This window comes from Diceros bicornis, chromosome 29 (assembly GCF_020826845.1).
Source record: "Diceros bicornis minor isolate mBicDic1 chromosome 29, mDicBic1.mat.cur, whole genome shotgun sequence".
NCBI classification, from domain to species: Eukaryota; Metazoa; Chordata; class Mammalia; order Perissodactyla; family Rhinocerotidae; genus Diceros; species Diceros bicornis.
Genome location: NC_080768.1, coordinates 38817993 through 38836549, shown reverse-complemented (window position 1 = coordinate 38836549; position 18557 = coordinate 38817993). Strand labels below are relative to the sequence as shown.

The following is an 18557-nucleotide window of genomic DNA, read 5'->3' as shown; positions in this document are numbered from 1 at the left end:
TCCAAGGAGCTCAGGTCGGGCCACGCAGTGGGACATCTGTTCTCATTTCCTTTTCCTATACTGCTGCCCCTCAGGCTGGCTCAGAAGCCCCAGGGTCCACTCTCTGTGGCCTGAGTACCATAGTAGGAGGGAAAAGAAAGTCTTTTAGAAGATGGGACAGCGAGGATTCATTTAGCTTCCCAAACAAATTGTTTAGTTGGCAGGGAGAATTGGACAGACTGAGCCTGTGAGAATTCAAAGTGAAATATTGGCACTCCTGCGAGAGAGGCCGTTTTCCAACAAGCTGTGGTGGCCATGCGTCCAACCAGCATCGATCGCATGCTCGCTGTGTGCTGGCCTTGGCACCAGTGGCAGCAAGGTCACTAGATGGGAAACCAGAAGGCTTGAGTACCGGGCCTTGGTATGTTACAGAGTTGGGCCCTGTGACCTTGGTCAGGCTTCCAATGGGGATAGAAAAATGTCATTCACTCACTCAACAATATGCACTGAGGGCCTACTATGTGCCAGCCACGTATGAAGAGTGCCTGGGTGCTGGGGACATGGCATTGAACAAAACAGACAAAAGTCTCTACCTGCAAGAAGTTTACATTGTAGTGGGGAAACTGACAATAAATAAGATAAAATAAATAAAAGTAATTAAAAGAGAAATGCTGGATAATAAGTGCTAAAAAGGAAACTAAAGCAGAGAAAGGGGATGGATAGGAGGTGTGTATGTGTGTGAAGAGGGGGTAGTTGAAATTATAGACAGGGTGGCTGGGGCAGCCTGAGAGAGTGATGTTAGAGAAAAGATTTAAAGGAATTCGGTGGTGAGCCAGGTGAATACCTGAGGGGAGATAGCCAGCAGAGGCCCTAGCTAGTGCAAAGGCCTTGGGTAGAGCATGCCTGGCACAGTCAAGGAACAGTGAGAAGGTCATGCCTTCAGCAGTGTGATCAAGGGAGATGAGGTCAGGGAGGTTATAGGGCCAGACACGTCAGGCCTTTAGGTCCTAGAAAGACTTTGGCATTTACTGGGTTGGATGAGGAGCATTGGAGGGTTTTGAACGGAGGAGTGAGGTGATCTGGCAACTGCCTGGAGAATAGCCTGACGTGGCCAGGGGTAGAAGCAGGAGGATGTGCTAGGGGGCAAGAGTTGATGGTGATGTGGACCCAGATGGTAGCAGTGGTGGTGGCGAGAAGTGGTTGTGTTCAAGATATACTTTTTTTTTTTATTTTATTTATTTATTTTTTCCCCCAAAGCCCCAGTAGATAGTTGTATGTCATAGCTGCACATCCTTCTAGTTGCTGTATGTGGGACGCAGCCTCAGCATGGCCGGAGAAGCGGTGTGTCGGTGGGCGCCCGGGATCCGAAGCCGGGCCGCCAGCAGTGGAGTGCGCACACTTAACCGCTAAGCCACGGGGCTGGCCCCAAGATATACTTTTGAAAGTAGAACCAAAAGGGTTTGCTGATGACTAAGATGTGGAGTGTGAGAGAGAAGAGTCAAAGAGTTCACTGGTATCCTTGACCTGACAGCTGGAGGGATGAAGGTGGCATTTACGACACTGGGGAAGACTGGGCGGGACAGGTTTGGGGAGAAGATCCTAAGTGTGGATTTGACCATGCTGTCCTTGAGATGCCTATTGTCCAAAGCAGAGATGCTGAGGAGGCAGTAGGATATACACATCTGCAGTTCCAGGAAGAGATGCTAGAGACATGCATCTGGGCATGCGGAGCATACAGATGGGGTGTAAGCCATGGGTTGAATGAGCTCTCTTAGGAAGTGGATGAAGATAGAGATGAGGTCTGAGAACCAAGTCCTGGGGCGCTCCAGTGTTCAGAAGTCAGAGAAATTAGGAGGAACCAACAAAGGATGCTGAGGAGTGACCAGAGAGGGAGGGGGTTAAACCGGGCAACTATAGTGTCCTGGAAGCCATGGAAAAGCGTATTTCCAGGGAGAGAGTGACAACCTTGTCAGATAAGTGCTGAGATGAGGACTGTTGAGTGTGAGTGCCTGGAGGGCAGGAGGGGAGGCGGGTGAGATGATGGGCGTGGAGCCCTGATGACTGGACCATCAGTGTGAGCCAAGTGCCTCGGGAGCCCAGAGTAGGGAGCCGTCACTCAAAGGGAGGGGACAGTGGCCTGGACAGCATGGATGGACCATTTGTGCCTTTCTGGACAGGGCAGCCAGCTGTGTGATTTGCTCATGCTCTCCCGTCCCTCGAGTGGGCAGTACAGGAAGTGTGCTGGATGCACCAGCGCTCTGGAGGTGGAGGGTATCTGAGAGAGCAGAGACTGAAGGGTGACTGGGTGTTCTTTCTCTCTTCCTGGACCCCAGACTACAGGACTGGGATGAGGAAGGCTCCATTGTCTCATACCTGCAAGATGCTGCACAAGGTTCTTGGCAAGAGGAGGACATGCAAGGCCCACACTCATTCCCAAGAACAGTCACCACCGTCACAGGGCTGGAGCCAAGTGGGTCTCAGGAGTATAAGAAGGTCTTGGTGTCTGCAGCTGAGCACTTGCAGATAGAGCAGGCTGAGGCTGAGACCCCCCAGGCTGACTGGGAACAGAGACAACAAGGCCACCAAGAATGGGTACAGGAGGCAGAGAGCACCTTCTCCCAGATGGAACAGGTAAGAGCCGCAGGGAGGCGCCTGCTGAGGCCTGAGGCTCTAGGCCTGCAGCCTAGCATGTTTCCTTTCTGTAAAAATTGTAGTGGTGACGTCACTGTCTCTAGAAGTAAGGATACAAGGTCTCTGTCTACCTCTCTGCCTCCTCCATCTCTCCTGAGGGAAGGGAGGGGCCCGCAGTTATGCTGTCATCACCCTCACACCTGCCCTGGCTCTCAGCTGTTACTCCCAACTGGCAGCTGATGGATGAGCAACTTGCCCAAGGTCACGGGGTCAGAGGTGGGCTTTGAGTTAGGTCTCGCGGACTCCAAAGCCATGGATTTGTTTGTTTCCTTTTTTCATCATGTTTTAGAAAAGGCTTAGAGCCGAGAGAACTGGGTGTTAGGCTGCCTCTGGTCCTACCACAGTCTGCGTGGCCATGGACATGCCACTCTCTCCTCAGCCCTGCGGTTTCCTCTTTGGTAACTGAGGTGTGGTGGATTATGGCCAAGGGTCATTGGGCTGGGGAGTTCTGTGACTCTGTGGGCGGGCTCACCAAGTGGAACAGAAGATGACATGGGGAGAACATCCCCAGCCTGCTCTCCTCTCCCGATGCCCAGCCTTGTCCTCGCTCTTCCTCCCTCCCCCCTCCAGCTTGCTCTACTTGACTCATTTTATTTATCTGCTTTTGTCTTCACTCTCCATTCCCATTCTCTTGCCCCTCCCCATTCCCATAAATATCCATTTTAATGTGTTTTTAAAAAAAAATCTTTTATTATGAAAAATTGCAAATAATTACAAAAACAGGGTAGCACATTAACTTTCCATGTACACACCACCCAGGCTCCACAGTGACCCACTCGTGGCCCGTCTTGTTTCACCTGTACCCTCTTCCCTCCCCCCCATATTGTTTTGAAGCAAATCCCAGACACCTTATTAATGTGTGTCTTTTTAGTGTAGGCGTTTTTATGAGATTTGCTTTGCTGTTCTGTGCGTACGTCTTTTTGATGTGTGCATAAACGACGTGTGCTGTGTCTCACTGGGTTTCTTACTGTTCAGGCTGCCCCGTTTCCTCATCCAAGAGCCATTTCCTCCTCTCCTTCTCCTCTGCTTCTTTCTTCTCTTCGCTGCCCTCCCCCATCTGAACCGCAGCCCTGGCAGGCACCTTTGAGGACCCCAGGGCTAGGTTGGCTCCACATGGTCCTGGGCTACTGGCTGTAAAAAGCTGCTAGGAATTAAACAGGGTTTTATTTAGAATGCTCCCCTGCCAAGTATGTGCCTGGGACAGGACAGGCGGCTGCGTCCATTTTTAACCCCAGCCCACCCAGCATTCCTTGCTGCAGGCTGTTCCTCGGCACCCACCTCTCCTCCCAGGAGCAGGCGCACGGCCCAGAGCACCGGCGCTCCTAACCAGTCTGCGCCCTGGAATCCTGGGGGGAGAGAAGGGCCTCAGGAGCATTCTTTTCCATCGCCCTCTGCAGTCAGCCTTGGTGAGGGGAGAACTGGGAAAAAAGCAGGACACCCCACGGATCACGAGAGAAACCTTCTAGGTCACACGGGCCAAGTGCTTCATTTATAAATGAGGGAACTGAGGCCCAGAGAGGCTGAGGGCTTCTCCAGGGTCACACAGTGAGCAAACGTCAGGGCCGGAGAGTCCCGATCTCCTGCTTCCCAGTGGCAGTGAGTGTGTGGGCCGCCACGCCTAACACCTCCTCGGCCTAGGACAGGATTGGATGGTGTGGATGAGACATTGTCTTAATCATCTGATGGGCCCCCAGGGATGATAACGAGGCCCATTTAGGGTGACAGATTGCAAGGCACCCATTTCGTAGTATTTCCAGTGGATCTCTGAAAACAGTGACAGAGGAATAGAGAGATGCCCTGTACTTAGGGCTTGGGAGGTGGGCCTGAAATGACTATAAGCCAGCCAGTCCTTCTCTGAGGCCCAGAGTGGAAATAGCTGAAGTTAGACTCTTCTTGGCTGGGCCCAAACCAAACACCCTCCAGTGCCCAGCTCTGTTGCTTGGGCTATGGGCGTCTGTGTTTCCAGGTGCTCTCAGGTTGAAATGAGGCATATTGTGTAAGGATGGGAGTTTGAAATCTGACTCTTTCATTTGCTTACTCTTTCCTGTAGGCGAGTTACTTAACCTCTCTGTGTCTCTATTTCCTTTGTGAAAAATAGGAGAATTACAGAACCTGCGTGGTAGGATTGTTACGAGGCGTATCTGAGTTAACATGTGAGACACATGTAGAATGACGCCTGCAGAGCGGTGTGCACGGTGGTCAGGGTGTGCTGTTAGTATTCATCGTGGTAGCACTCGGAAACCCTGTGATGCTCCCCGGGAGAACAGGGTAGGGAGAGAGCCCTTTAATCGCTATTTTACGGGAGAGGAAACTGAGGCCCAGAGGGACCAGCTTTCCCCAGCCCTGCCCGTGAGGGAGTTGCAGGGTCAGTTTGCCGTGTCCCAGATCTTTGTTCTCTCTGCCATGTGGGCTGCTGCTCGAAGAGGAATAGCCTGATCCCCAAAGTGGAATTCCTTTCAGCCACAGCTGCTGCAGCTGCCTTTGTGAATCTGCTCTGTAAAGGCGACTTTAATGCGCGTGGTTCCTGCTCGTGGGCGTTGACAGCCCAGCCTGGGAAGAGCCTCTAAGGACAGGCCTTAAATAGACACACCAGTTACACGCTTACATTTAGGGTTGCTGTGCCTGGTAAAGGGGGGCACTGAGGGCCCATGGGGCTGATGGGAATTGCTCGGGCTTCCAGGTGGCCCCGCCACCTGTGCTGGACCCTGCCACGCACATTTGGCTGGACCTGAGCAAATCAGTCGTCCTGGGGCTATTTTTGAAATAAACCTTTGACTCTCCAGGGTATTAGCCAGTCCCATCCCCACGGGTGGGGTGAACACCATTCTGATCATGGCAGTAGGGCCCAGGGAAACACACAAGTAGCCACATTCCCCGGACACCTTATTTTCTGGAGTCCCTGAACGAGAAGATTTCCCTGGGCAGAACTGCCTCGGTTCGAAGAGGGGCAGGCAGGCAGGAAAGGCGAGGGGTGAGCCCCGCTTCAAGCTCTCAGGGTGGGGCGGGGCGGGGCGGGAGTCGTTCACACAGTGACTTGGACATGCGCTTTCCGTGCCTGGGACACGCGCACCTGCCGGCTTCCTTCTTGCCCAGTTGGACAGCTCTAGCAGCTGGTTTGGGGAGCTAAAATTACCGAAGCCTGACATCACCCAGGCGTGAGGGCAGAGCCTGGGGCTGCCCAGCAGGAGGGCATTCAGGCGGGCAGTTCTAGTGAGGGGCCCATCAGTCTCCTGCCCAGAGAGAAGTGGGGGTCTGAGGGCCAAGAATGGAAGGGGTCACAGGGGGACTCAGGAGTCCAAGAGGAGAATGAGAGGTTGGACCTCCCCAGCGACCGGACCTGCTGGCTCCGCTGGTCCCCCGAGGTCCGGGCTGGTGAGGAGGAGGTGAGGATGTGGACTTTCATCACCCAACTCCTGGTCACCCTGGTGCTCCTGGGCTTCTTCCTGGTCAGCTGTCAGAACGTGATGCATATTGTCAAGGGCTCCCTGTGCTTTGTGCTGAAGCACATCCACCAGGAGCTGGACAAGGAGCTGGGGGAGAGCGAGGGCCTGAGTGACGACGAGGAGACCATCTCCACCAGGGTGGTCCGGCGGCGGGTCTTCTTGAAGGTAACCGCCAGGCAGGAGGCAGGACGGGCTGGAGACAGGAGTGCCTGAGGCCCGGAGGCCAGGGCTGGGGGCACAGTGCTGTGCTTTTGTGTGGGGAGGTGATGGGGGTGGCGCTGGACTCCAGGTCAGGAGACATATTGGAAGAGAAGGGCCCGGAAGGCCTCAGGGGACAGGATGGGCACTGGGAGCCAGAGCTGTGTGCGGCCCTAGCTCAGACCTCCACTCTGTGATGGCAGAGAAAGCTCGGCTCTGGGCCTTAGCAGCCTGTTCTTGTCCTGCTTCTGTCCCCAACCTGCTTCAGGAAGTGGGAAGTCACGCTCAGGGTGTCGGTGTCTGTGGAAGGGCTTTCTACACTGTAAAGTGCTGTAGAAATATAAATTAGGCCCCTCACTTCCTCTCTCAGGGCCTCCTAGTAAAACTTGCATACTTGTCGCTGTCTTGCCTGCTCCCGGTGCTGCTGTGGCAGGTGAGCACACAGAGCTCTCACAAGCTCGGGGCTCCATCCTGTCCTCGTCCCCACAGCTCCACAGGGCGCCTCTCACACTCGGGCGTTGGTTTGGCTGCCATGACTTGCTGAGTTGGAGTTTCCTGCCACGGTGGCGATTTGTTGGACTGTGGCTGCTGCTGCTGCTATTTCTTCATCCTCCATTCTTATTCTCAAACTCCCACTTATCAATGATATCTCGAGTTTTCTCCCTTTTTCTCATTCCAGGGGAATGAGCTTCAGAATATTCCAGGGGAGCAGGTGACAGAGGAACAATTCACAGATGAGCAGGGCAACATTGTCACCAAGAAGGTGGGTGCAGAGAATCACCTCGAGCTGGGGAGAGGCAGGTGGGCTAGAAGCTAGAAGGCTGTGGACGCACCTCCCAGCTTCACGCTGCTGCCCTAATGGAGGGGCAGCACAGCCCAGAAGAGATGGTTCAGGTGCCAGGAGCTCTTGTCTGCCCATCCGCACGTGACATTCCTCATAGCCGCTGTGCCTGATTCAGCCTGAGTTCAGCTCCTGCTACTTTGTTCCAGAAGGACTGGGCACTGTGGAACAGCCCAAACCTAGTCCATGATGCCTAGCCCTGAAAACAGCTGTAAGACAGCAGTCTGGTGATCCTGGACTGCCACAGGCCTCCTAAAATGAAAAAGGATGTGGAAATGCATTGAATTGGTAGCAGATTTTAGTTCAGTAGACATGATTTTGCCCGTTATGGTTGGGCTCTGTCTAGGTATGGACAAAAGAGAGAAGAGGAGCAAAGGGAAGTCATGTGTGTGCTCCACTGTGTGGAGTGAGACCCCTGTGTCCGTCTTTCCTTCTGCACAGTGAGCAGGGAGCGTGTCTTTTATGTATTGTCATCTTCCGCTCCTAGCACATGGCAGGTGCAGAGTACACGGTGGTTAGAATATTTAGATGAATGAATAAGGCAATGGGAAGATTGCATCAAATTACTGTAGATGAAAAAGAAATGCCTCTGCCCTCCAGAGCTTACAGCCACCTGGGGAGGACAGACAGCGTGAACTTCCGTTGACACCAAGAGGCAGCATGAAGTGCTGTGGGCTGGAGACAGAAATCACACGTGGTCAGGTTCTGACCACTAATGAAACCTGCTAAGGCCCCTCTGCAAATTCTCGCCCCTCTGAGGCTGTCCAGTGCAAGTTGTCCCCTCAGTGATGGGGATGAGAGGCCCGGCCCTGTTCTGGGCCACCTTAGGACAAAGGCTGCCTCTCCTCCATGTTGTTCCTGGGACTTGCTCTTCTCAAGTCTGCCCTGACGGCTTCACCAGCCCTTTCTCCCTTCCCTCTCTCTTCCAGATTGTTCGCAAAGTAGTTCGGCAGATAGACACGCCTAGTGCCGATGACACCCAGGAGCACGAGGAGGTGATTGTTGAGGGGCCCCTGGAGGATCCTAGTGAGCTGGAAGCTGATATTGATTACTTTATGAAACACGCCAAGGTACTGCGGTGGCTGCAGCCCCCGAGGCGCTCGCCCTTCCGAGTGGCCGGCACCTTTACCTGCTGCTCACCTCCACACTGCCCACCTTGGGTTTCAGTCTGCACCATGCTCTCCTCTCTCTGGGCTCCACCTCGAGCCTCCCTTCCCCTGGCGGGGCCTCATATGATGCCTTTCGGTCTCTCACCTATTTCTCACTTGTCTCTCTGTGTGATCTGTCCTGCGTTCTATCTCTGCTGCTGTCTCCAGGTGGAGCTGAGAGGGAGTAGCCTGCCGCCAGACCTGATAGAGGGCAGGAAGGGAGCTCAGATAGTGAAGCGTGCCAGCCTGAAAAGGGGGAAACAGTGACATCGAGCCCCTCCCCTCCAATGGCCTCTTTGGAGGTAACGCCATTTATCTGCATCCTTTCTGCATGGCCTGGTCCTGGTGGAGAGGCTGGTCCTGGGAATGGCTGCTCACTTCCTAACACCCCCTCACCGTCCCCCGTGCCGTCTCCCCCATCCCCAGCAGGATGCAGGATGAGCAGTGGTCTCGAGGCATAGATGAGAAGGAGTTTTCCTCACCTCCTAACTGTGTCTCTGAGTCTCGGTTTCCTCGTCAAGAAACCAGTCAACGATATCTGCTGACCTCCCTCTCAGGGAGTGCAAAATACAGATTTGTAAAGATGCTTTCAGGAGTGAAGGCACTCAGTAAACTTAGGAGTAATGTCATCCTGGAAACCAAGCCCTGGGGATCTGGAGGATGGGGGACCAGGCAGTGGAGGGTACAGTAAAGTCTGTCTAGGCTGTGCTGTTTCCATGCAAGTCCTCAGGAAAAGTCCAACAGTGACAAACATAGAACCGCATTATCTCTTGAACCTGGAACGCTTCGAAAGTCCTGACGAACCCAAGGCTTCCATTCTCCTTGGTGCTTCTTGAAACATGTCGCTCCCTTGCTTTCTAGGAAAGGGCAAAGTTAACAGGCCTAAGGGGTGGAATGGCATTCTCCCTGCAAGTCAGGAGGGTTGGCGGGGCTTAGTGCATGGCATGCATGAGCATGGGGGCAGCGTGGCTGAGGAGCATGGGTGTGTGGTGATGTCAATGGTCGGGGGGCCGGGGGAGCGAGAAGACGCTGCGGCGAAGGCTCTCCAGCGGGCCCGTGTGGTGCTGGGGGCTTCAGCGGCCAGCTCTGACCTCCGTCCTCCCTGAGGGATCCTGTACTGAGCTGCCCCGAGGCCCTTCGCTGTGCCCAGCTCGGGGCAGCTCAGTACAGGATGCATCGGGGTGGGAGTCGGCAGGAAGTGAGGAAGCATTGTGGCCCCAGCACAGCACTAACCAGGTTGTCGCCACTGAACCCTCAGGGCCTACCTCTGGGCCAGGTGGCACACAGGCTCCGGCTTTCTGCATGCAGCAAAAAGCGAGGCCACTGCCTCCAAGCCGCCAGAAGTGCTAACTCAGGGCTTCCCAACATGCTGCAGCACTTGGGCACAAAAGAGGTCTGCGGATCCAGTTAGGGGATAAAATTAGACCTGACTCCTCAGCAGCTTAAGGAGGTCACTGTGTTAACCCCGGCACTGCCAGGGGTCCCGCCAGGCTGCTGGTTTAGGAGATCAGCTGTGATCAGTCCTGGAAATAATCCCAAGGTGCAAATAATTTGAAAAAGCAGCGAGTGGAAGGGAAAGGACCGTCTTCTGCCTTATTTTTCTTATGGCAGCAGCAGCAGCAGCTTGAGTTCCAGCTTCTGTCTGGCTCAGGTTCTCCTGATGTGCCTGAACAGAGGAGAGGCAGCCTAGAAGCCAGCTGGTGGGGAGGGCGGAACCTGGACATTTCTTTTTTCAATTTTCTGTAGATGATCTGCAAAGTGGCTGAACCCCCCACAGGGGATGCGGTTCCAGACCACTGAGCAGCCTGGCTCCAAGACAGTGCTGGGACCTCCGCCAAGAAAAGGCCAGGGAAGCGTGTGGTGGGGACAGTGGTGAGCGAGCCAGCATGGAGGCAGGCTCCTGCCTAGGTCCCAAAGAGCCTGGGCGGCGGCCTACAGCGCTCTGCCAGCCCAACAAGACAAAGACTACAGAGGAGACAGCGATGGGCTGAGGCTCTCAGGTCCTTGACACTCCCAACCACCCACTCGCACGCATGTGCGGTCAGTCCTCATTATCCGTGGATGCCACACTTGCAAAAGTTATTTTAACCCCGAAACCAGCACTCACAGCGCTTTTGTCATTTGTGGGCACAGTGGTGAAAAACTGGAGTGGCCCTGCGTGCATGTTCCTAGCTGAGGTCAAACCAGGCGACACTTCGCCTCCATGTTTCAGCTCTCATAGTGTAAACAAGAGTCCTTGTTTCGGTCTATTTAGTGCCACATTTTTTGCATATTTGTGCTTTTTGTTGGTGATTTCATCGTTCAAAATGACCCCCAAGCCTAGTGCTGAAGTGCTGTCTAGTGTCCTAAGAGCAGCAAGGCTGGGATGTGCCTTCCGGGGAAGATAACTGTGTTAGATAAGCTTTGTTCAGGCGTGAGCACTGCTGGCCATGAGTTCACTGTTAGTGAAGCAACAATATATATTGAATAAGGTGTCTTCAAACAGAAGCAGACATAAGACAAGGTGATGCATTTACTGGTTGACAGAAGTGTTGTGAACAGAGGCCTGTGGGCCTAACCTAACGCTGGATCCTCCTTAGGGGCCACAGTTCAGTATTGGCTAAGTCAGTGTTCAAGGCAACTTTATAGATCATAACTATTGTGAGTAATGACAAGGGACTGTATTTGTTCCAGAGAGAGTGAAAGCTGACGCTTGGGAGTCTAGATTCAAGGCCTGGCTCCCCCTATTTCCAGGTTGTATTACCTTACACAGGTCATTTAACTGCCCTGAGCGTCCATCTCCTCGAGGGAGGATGAAAAGAGCCCTTCTGAATGTGTGTTACACTTCCATAAAAAGGTTTAAAGATAATCATGGTAGCTGTGAGAGCTGCTATGAAGAGTAAGGACAACATGTATTCTGGCCCTCACTCAATCCCGGATCTTATTTGTAGCCTGACCTGGGGCCAGTCAATTGACCTCTCTGAGCTTGAGCTTCCTTAGCCATAAAACAGCCATAATGCCCATATTTCCCCTGTAGGGTGGTTATGGTGATCGAAGTTTATGTTTGTGAAAGGGCTTTAGAAATTGTCAAGTTCTAATCCACTGTTTCTCCAAGTGTCATCCACATTCCTGCATCACAGTCGTCCGAGATCCAGTTAAAATGGAGATTCCTGGTCCCTGCCCCAGACCTACTGAATTAAAATTCTAGAACTCAAGATTCTGCATCCAACTCTTCAAGTGACTCTTATGCATATTGAAGAGTGAGTTATGAGATTTTGGTTTTCCTTTCCAAACCTCCTAGAGCTGATGTGGCACAGTTGTAGACTTTATATTTAAAAGGTGAGCTGAAATGAATGATGGTGAGCTGATGAATGATGGTTATAGTTTGTTCAAAGGTGTGGCACACCCCCATCCCGGGTTAGGACTGAATAGACCCCAGTCACCCGTTCTGATTCCCCCACAATCTCTCCCGACCCTGGGAAGGCTTTTGCATCTAAGGCCTGGCAGGTGGGGGAGGGGTGGTTTCTGGTTGCATTTAAGAAGCTAGAAAATTGCTGTTTAGTCAAGGCCTGATTGTTTGTGGCAGATGGTAGCAGCTGGTGGGTTTTGCTTCGCACCCAAGTATTTAGTTCCAAGAATGAGGGTGTCAGTGCTGCTAGAGCGACAGCATGGAGCAGGTCAGCAGGAGGCTGGGATGGGGCAGGGCATCTGTGTGGCTCCGCCGTCTGCAGCATGAAAAGGCGGCTGCTTTTGTTGGTTTTCCATTTTAAGAGACACTTTCCATTCAGACACTGTGGTTGCAAGAGCTGTGTTAGCGCTGACTAAATAGAATATTTTGGTAAGTTTTAAAATTAATCAATTGGTGATCTCAATGGGAGAGGGCAGGGAGGCAAGGGATGGTGGTTTATTTTGCGGTTTAAGTTACAGCCAGCCTCCCTCCTAGACATTGCAGGTGTATTAGCATCAGGGAGAGGTGACAGAGCCACAGACCCCGGGTTGGGGGTGGGAACAGGTGGTGCACCGCAGAGATTTGAAATGAAGAAGAGACCTGACCAGCACAGCCACTAGGAGGGGCAGGGGGCTGTGTTCTAAGCTCTTTATGGGGTAAGAGCTTTCTGCAGGAGCACCCAGGAGGAGAGGTGCAGGGTGGTGGAAGACTTGCATCGCAGTCCTCCCCCTGCTGCCTCCCGGGTGCTCCCGCTGGATGGGGCACTGCTTGGCCCGGAGTCTCAGCTCACCCAAAGATGAAATGAGCCGTGACGGCAGAATGCTCTCTGAGCCTTGACCTCTCTCCTCTGCCTCTATTCAGTCCTCACCCATTCTGTGTCTGGGCAGAAGCGTGGGTGGGAGGTCGCAGCCTGTCTTTGCAGGCTCACGATTTCATAAGGTCTCTTATTTGAGGCGTGCTTAGCACTGGGCTAGGCACTGGCGGGACCACCGGGAAGGGTAAGGCCTGGCTCTTTCCCTCAGGGTGTTTACTGTCCAGCCAGGGCAATAATGCAGACAGGAGAAAGGAAAGACAGGACAAAGACGGGAGCATTCCAGAGAGCCCTGTCATCCTTTACATTCCCATACTGCTTACTGTCCTAAGCACTTTATATATCTTGAGCTCTTTTAAACATCACAACAATCTAATGAGGTGTGTTCTATTATTGCCCTCGTCTTACAGCAGAGGAAACTGAGTCACAGAGTGTAAGTAACTTGACCGAGGTCGCACAGCAGGAAATTCTCAGAGGCAGATATATGAACTCAGGCAATCAGCTTCAGAGTTCATGCTCTTAACCACTACACTCGGTGATCACTCTCAACAAAGGTAGTGACCCGAGAGGAGAGCTTCCAGAGTTGAGAGGAGAGAAATAAGAAAGCTGGAGTTGTCAGGAAGGGTTTATGGAGGCGAGGTATTGGGGGTGGTGGGCAGAACTTCAGGGGAGAGACAGCCGCCAACAGAGGCAGGGAGCCAGCAGGTGCGCGTGGCGGGTCCGGGAGACTCAGAGGAGAGGCCTTGGCTGACAGGGAGGCCCGGCGGTGGTGGAGGCATCCTGCCCTCCAGGGTGTCAGCTCGTTCAAGCGCAGCAGTAGAAGGCCACGTTTGTGCTTTACAGCAGCCTCTGTCAAGGAACTGAGCACCACCCTCCCACCCCCAGAGGACCCCTCAGCCAGTTCACCTGGCACCTCCAGCTTCCTCCTCAACTCTGCCACCTGCTCAGCCCAAGACAGCTCCCTGTCTGGGGACAGCTCTGTCTCAGAATGAGTTTCTGCCTTTCTATGTCACTTCCCACCCCACCCAGGAGATTGTCAACTCCTCTTTAAGTGTCCTTCTTTTCCTCATCCAGCCCAAGGTCCCTGTGGACAGAATCCCAAGTGGCTAGTCTTGGAAACATGGAGTTTCGACCCCAGGCTGGAGGACGAGGCACCATGGGTGGCAGGGGTGGTGTCTGGCTGTGAATCCCAGGCTGCAGAATTTGGGCTTCACTCTGCAGGCAAAGCTGCTATCTTCCAGCCTAAGACACACCATATCCCAGGGGGAAAGCATCTGTTTTCCAAACCTCTCTCTGCCACAACACAGCTTGTCCATCCACGGGGGATGCAGAGAGAGGCCAGAGGCACTTGAGAGTAAGAGCTTGTGGGCCAGAGCTGAAGGGGCGCTGTCGTCCCATGAGGCCAAGGAGCTCCTGAGGCCGTGATCCCGTCTGTTCCATCTCTGGGCCCCCAGGGCTGGCACACAGCAGACATCAATGCATGTAGGCTGAACTGAACTGAAAAAGTGGAGGGCACCGCTGCCTGGCCTAGCCTCTTTCTTGGCGAAGCCCTGGCTCATGAAAATGGCCCCTTTCCTAGGTACAAGGATCTCTCATGGGAATTTCTCCCCAGGTGACTGCATAGGCATGGGAGCCTCTGCTCCTCTCGGAGGCACAGAGCAACCACACTGGAGGGTGTTCTGGGAGCTCATCTGCTCAACAGGGAGCTAGTGTAGGCCTGGGCAGCCATCGCTGAGAGGCAGCCTCGGAGCTGGGGAGCTGGGAAGCTGGGGAGCTGGGGAGCTGAGGGAATGATGGCTGGTGTTTCAGGAAGGTCAGGGGCTCCAAGCTCAATGCCTCTCAGCTCGTCACCTTGCTTGGGGCAGCTGCTTTTCCTGAATCAGACCCTGCCTGAGCAGCCAGCACAAAACTCCGTATTTGGGGTTTTTGCTGGGAGTTGCACCTTTAAATTCTAAGTGACTCCTTCTCTCTCTCTGTTCCTCAGGATCACAGCTCGACACCCAACCCTTGAATTCCACACACTCTGCTATGCTCACAGGAGGAGAGCTGGACCGAGGGCTACGAAGTGGCGCACACGTTCCTCTAGGCAATGGCATGGTCTTCGTAAGGGGCTTCCTTTAGTCTCCTATTCGCATGAACGACTGACTGTAGACGCATGACCTACAGTCCTCAATCCTGCCTCTAGTGACGACGGATCTCTGTCGGGAAACAGGACAACAGGACAAAAGCCGCAAGAAGCAGGGAGAGAGAGAGGGATGGAGAGCAAGCGCAAGAGAGCACGTGAACGTGGTGAACAAGGGCTCTTTTGTGGCTGGGGATGATATATTTTTTTAAATCGTTTTAATTTTGACTCGTTACAGGGTACTCTTTTTCAACCTCATCTGTGAGAAATCCATGTGCGCTTCCGGAAAAGGAAAAAAAAAGAAAACTAGGCATGAAATCAGTTCAGCATCTTAATCCCATGTCCTCATCTGCCAGCCTTCCCCACCCACACACACCTGCATTCCATTGTGGCAGTCCCTCCCCCTCCACAGGAGACCGCTCCTCCCATGACGTTCAGGACACACATGCAGGCACCTCTCGCCCCTACTCAGCATACACACAGATTTTACTGTGATGTCTGAAGCTGTAGAGAATCTCCTGTGGATAAATGGGAATTTTTTTATGTTGTCTCTCTCTCTCTCTCTCTGCCAGTTTCAGTATTAATCATCTTCCAATGGAAAATCATTACCTTTAGAGTGCACCTGGGTTCCTTGTGTTAGGGACTTAAGAATCTGAGGCGAGGACCCCCAGGCTTAGCTGTAGGGCTCCAAGGGAGCCAGCGCCCCTTCAGAAAGGGTCTTCTCTCTCAGCTGGGGGAGGGCCGGTGGCTGTCCCAGGATTGCACCAGCATGTTCAATAGAGAAGAGGTTTTCTATTTCTTCAAGCACTTATATCATAGTCTGTGTTCAAAGTGTAAACTGTACAGTAATCAGCCTGTGTATATGAAAAACAATAAATACTATGCAAACCAATAGAAACACTTTAGCAGTATGTACAAGCACTAACAGCTCAGCTCCTGAGGACTTCTCCAGGCTGCGGGAGAAGGAGCTACAGCCTGTCTTTCAGTGAAAGAGGAAGGAAGGGAGTAGGGTTAGTGAATGTAGCTGCCGGTTCTTAGAACTCAGCCACCACCCTCCAGGTCTCCCGGAGCCAACTTGGTGCTCTAAGTCCAGGCAGCCCACAGGATGGGGCGCCTAGGCTGGCCAGCCTCTGACCAAGCCCGTCTGCCCCTTGGAGAGGCGGGTGATGGGCCCACTGCTGACCGCATGCCAGGGAGGAGAGCTGGAGGAGGAGAGAGCAGCTGACCACCAGGAGGCCCGGCCAGGAAGGAGCCAGTCCTGGGCCAGGTGCCGGCTGTGCAGGAAGGACACAGGCAGCTGGCTGTGCCTCGCCTCGGTGCCATCAGGGAAGAGCCTTAAAGTTCCAGTAGGGCCTCTAGTGAAGGAGGCCCGAATCAGCACAATCCGCCGCCCCCGGGGCGCCCTCTGGGGCCTGGAGAGAGACTGGCAGGCTCTTCTCGCTCCCAGAGCCACTGTTCGCGGGGTCCAGTCACCTTCCTCCCTGCCCTCTTCGGAGGGGTCCTCAGAACACAGTCACACCTTCTGAGTAGCACAGAAGCCCCCTCATGTCAGCTCCCCGGCCCTGGGCCTGCCACCAGCGCACAGGTCCCGGGAGCGGCCAGCCGGGCCTTCGGGGTGCTCGGGGCGGTTTCGCTTTTGCTTCCAGAGGGGCGGGCAGGGGCGAGGCAGTCCCCGCACCGGAGCCGTCTGGAGGTCCGAGGCCGTGTCGGAGGGCAGGCACCCAGCCTCCCCGGCGGGGCGCAGGAGCGCGGGGCGCCCGCCGGGACGGATTCCGGCAAGGCCCAGGGAAGACAAGCAGGGCTCGCCTCCCCCGCCTCGAGCCTCACCTTCCCGCCCGGCCGCCCCCGCAGCCCCGTAGAGCCCCGGGCCCGCGCCCGGCTACGCTTTGGCACCCGCGCTCCGTCTGGCATGGCTGCTTGCCCGGCGGCCCGGCCGCGGCGCATGGCTGCGCCCCAGCTGCTCGTAGGCGCTGTTAGTAACGGGGCAGTTGGGGTCTCCACGCGACGCCTAGAGAATGCTGCAGTCTGCACATTAGATGCTTTTTAGAAGTTTTGAATTACTTTGATTTTTTTAATTGTTATGAAAATGGATCTTTTCTTGAGTCTCTCCCACATGCTCTGTTATAGGGAGAGAATCCCCCCACCCCACCCCGATGTATAGACTATCCTTCCCACACCAGCCAAACAAATGTCGAAATAAATAAAGAAATTGACTCATGGCTCAGGGCTCCGTCGGTCCTTCCTGGCTCGTCCTTGGGGAGTTTGAGTGAAGCCCGGGCTGGGGCCTGAAGGAGCCTGGGGGTGGGATCAGTCAGGGGGTGGCCTGCACCCCAGGGAGGTGCCCACCTCCTGGAAACCTGGACGGTCCACTCTGAGAGAAGCCCCCCAACCCCCGAGGTGGAAGAGCGGATTTCTGTCCCGCCTAATGACCACCACCAGCGGGGGGGGGGGGGGGGGGGGCAAGTCCAAGGTAGGTGGAGGGGCACCACAAACCACCAGGTCCATGGCTGAGCCCACAGCTGCCATACGCTGAGGGGGACCCCTTAGCGCTCCCTGTGAAGGTGTCTGGCCCCTGCACTCACTGCCATTCAAAGTTCAAAAACTTGAGAGAAAATTGTGGAGTTCCTAACACTTCACGCACGGCTGGTCACCAGGTGGCCTCCGCTGCTCACCCGTCAATGGAAGAATTGGCAGTGTCTCTTCAGTTTGTCAGGCTGGGATTCCTGAACACGAATGCCTTTGTCAAGCTGGGCATTAAATAAGAATCCAGCCTTTCTTCCTCATAGGTTCCCATCCTTAGGGGTGACAAGTCACAGTCGCAGGGTCCTGGGAGCACTCCCAGCCCTCAGTCTGACTCTGAAGCTTCTCTCTATCAGAAAAGCCACCCAGGCCCAGGGGCCGGCCCTGCTGTGCAACTGCCTCTCCAGGAGGGTTTCCACAAACACGGGTTCAGAACCCCGACTGCCGGGTGGGGTCGGCCCAACCCTGGGATTCGGAATTAAGTTTCCCAAATGGCTGTGATGGGCAGCATGGTAGCACAGCCACCTCAGATGGATAAGAACCTTTTTTCTTGTTTTTAATCCAAACTTCTAGAAAAACAATCTCTACGACCTTCATGAGGTCTTTCTTGCCTTAAACCACATGGTTTATGCTACAGAGAGCATGGCTTGGAGAGACCAATTCCACCATGAACAGACAGCAGCGCCGTGGGGAGAGCCAGGCTCTGTGTGACAGGGGAGCCCTCCTCGAGTCCTTGGCCCTCGGCCTCCCCCTGGAAACCAAGGAGAAGGCCGGCCCAGGGCACCTCGTCTCCCACCTGCCAAAGTGCAACCATAGCGTGGTGAGAGAGCCAAGGAGCCCACGGCCTGGTCAGGAAAGGCTTTGGGACTGCCAGGCAGAGGACAGACAAAAGGCCAGCTGTCTGGCAGTCACTATTTTCCTTGTCATTTTGCATGCTCAGACCAGTAGCATGCTGGTTTCCACTTAAAAAAACAAAAACTGTAAAAAAGGCTGCTGCCCCAGACAGAATAACCCAAGTTATTTACTGCAATTTTCCTGTTTGTAAAATGGGGCAGTGCCCCCAGTAGAGCCTTGTGTGTTGTAAAAGTTCATTAGAAAAGAAAGGCATATGGGTGCTCTGCGATTCAATCTAGTCCCATCCATCCAATGTTTACTGAGCACCAACCAAGTGCCCAGCACAGAGACCACTGCTGAATCAACAGTGTCTCAGCCATCAGGATCTCCAGCCCAGGTGCCAAGCCAGAGAGAACAGGGCCATTGCTCCAGCAGAGACACAAATGATTCCTCAGAGGAGGAGGGAGGGAGGACAGAGGGGATCTGAGCAGAGCACACACCCAGCACTCCCAGAGCTGCCCCACCCCCACCCCCAGCCCCAAT

General features: G+C 54.1%; 1 protein-coding gene across 4 annotated transcripts in view; it reads left to right on the top strand.

The window, feature by feature from the left end:
- The window catches only part of ANK1 (ankyrin 1), a 77475-nt gene extending 60759 nt beyond the window's left edge, over positions 1-16716 (top strand). The window contains exons 1-4 of one of the 4 annotated variants that reach the window (XM_058525287.1): positions 6060-6278; positions 6991-7074; positions 8082-8222; positions 14523-16006. In XM_058525287.1, coding sequence (XP_058381270.1) covers positions 6060-6278; positions 6991-7074; positions 8082-8222; positions 14523-14549 — 471 coding nt within the window. In that variant the 3' untranslated portion in view covers positions 14550-16006. Of the gene's footprint in view, positions 1-2312; positions 2611-6059; positions 6279-6990; positions 7075-8081; positions 8223-8468; positions 8568-14522 lie in introns of those variants that run through there. The other 3 variants (XM_058525288.1, XM_058525289.1, XM_058525286.1) reach the window with 3 other exon arrangements.
- The last annotated feature ends 1841 nt before the right edge of the window (positions 16717-18557 follow it).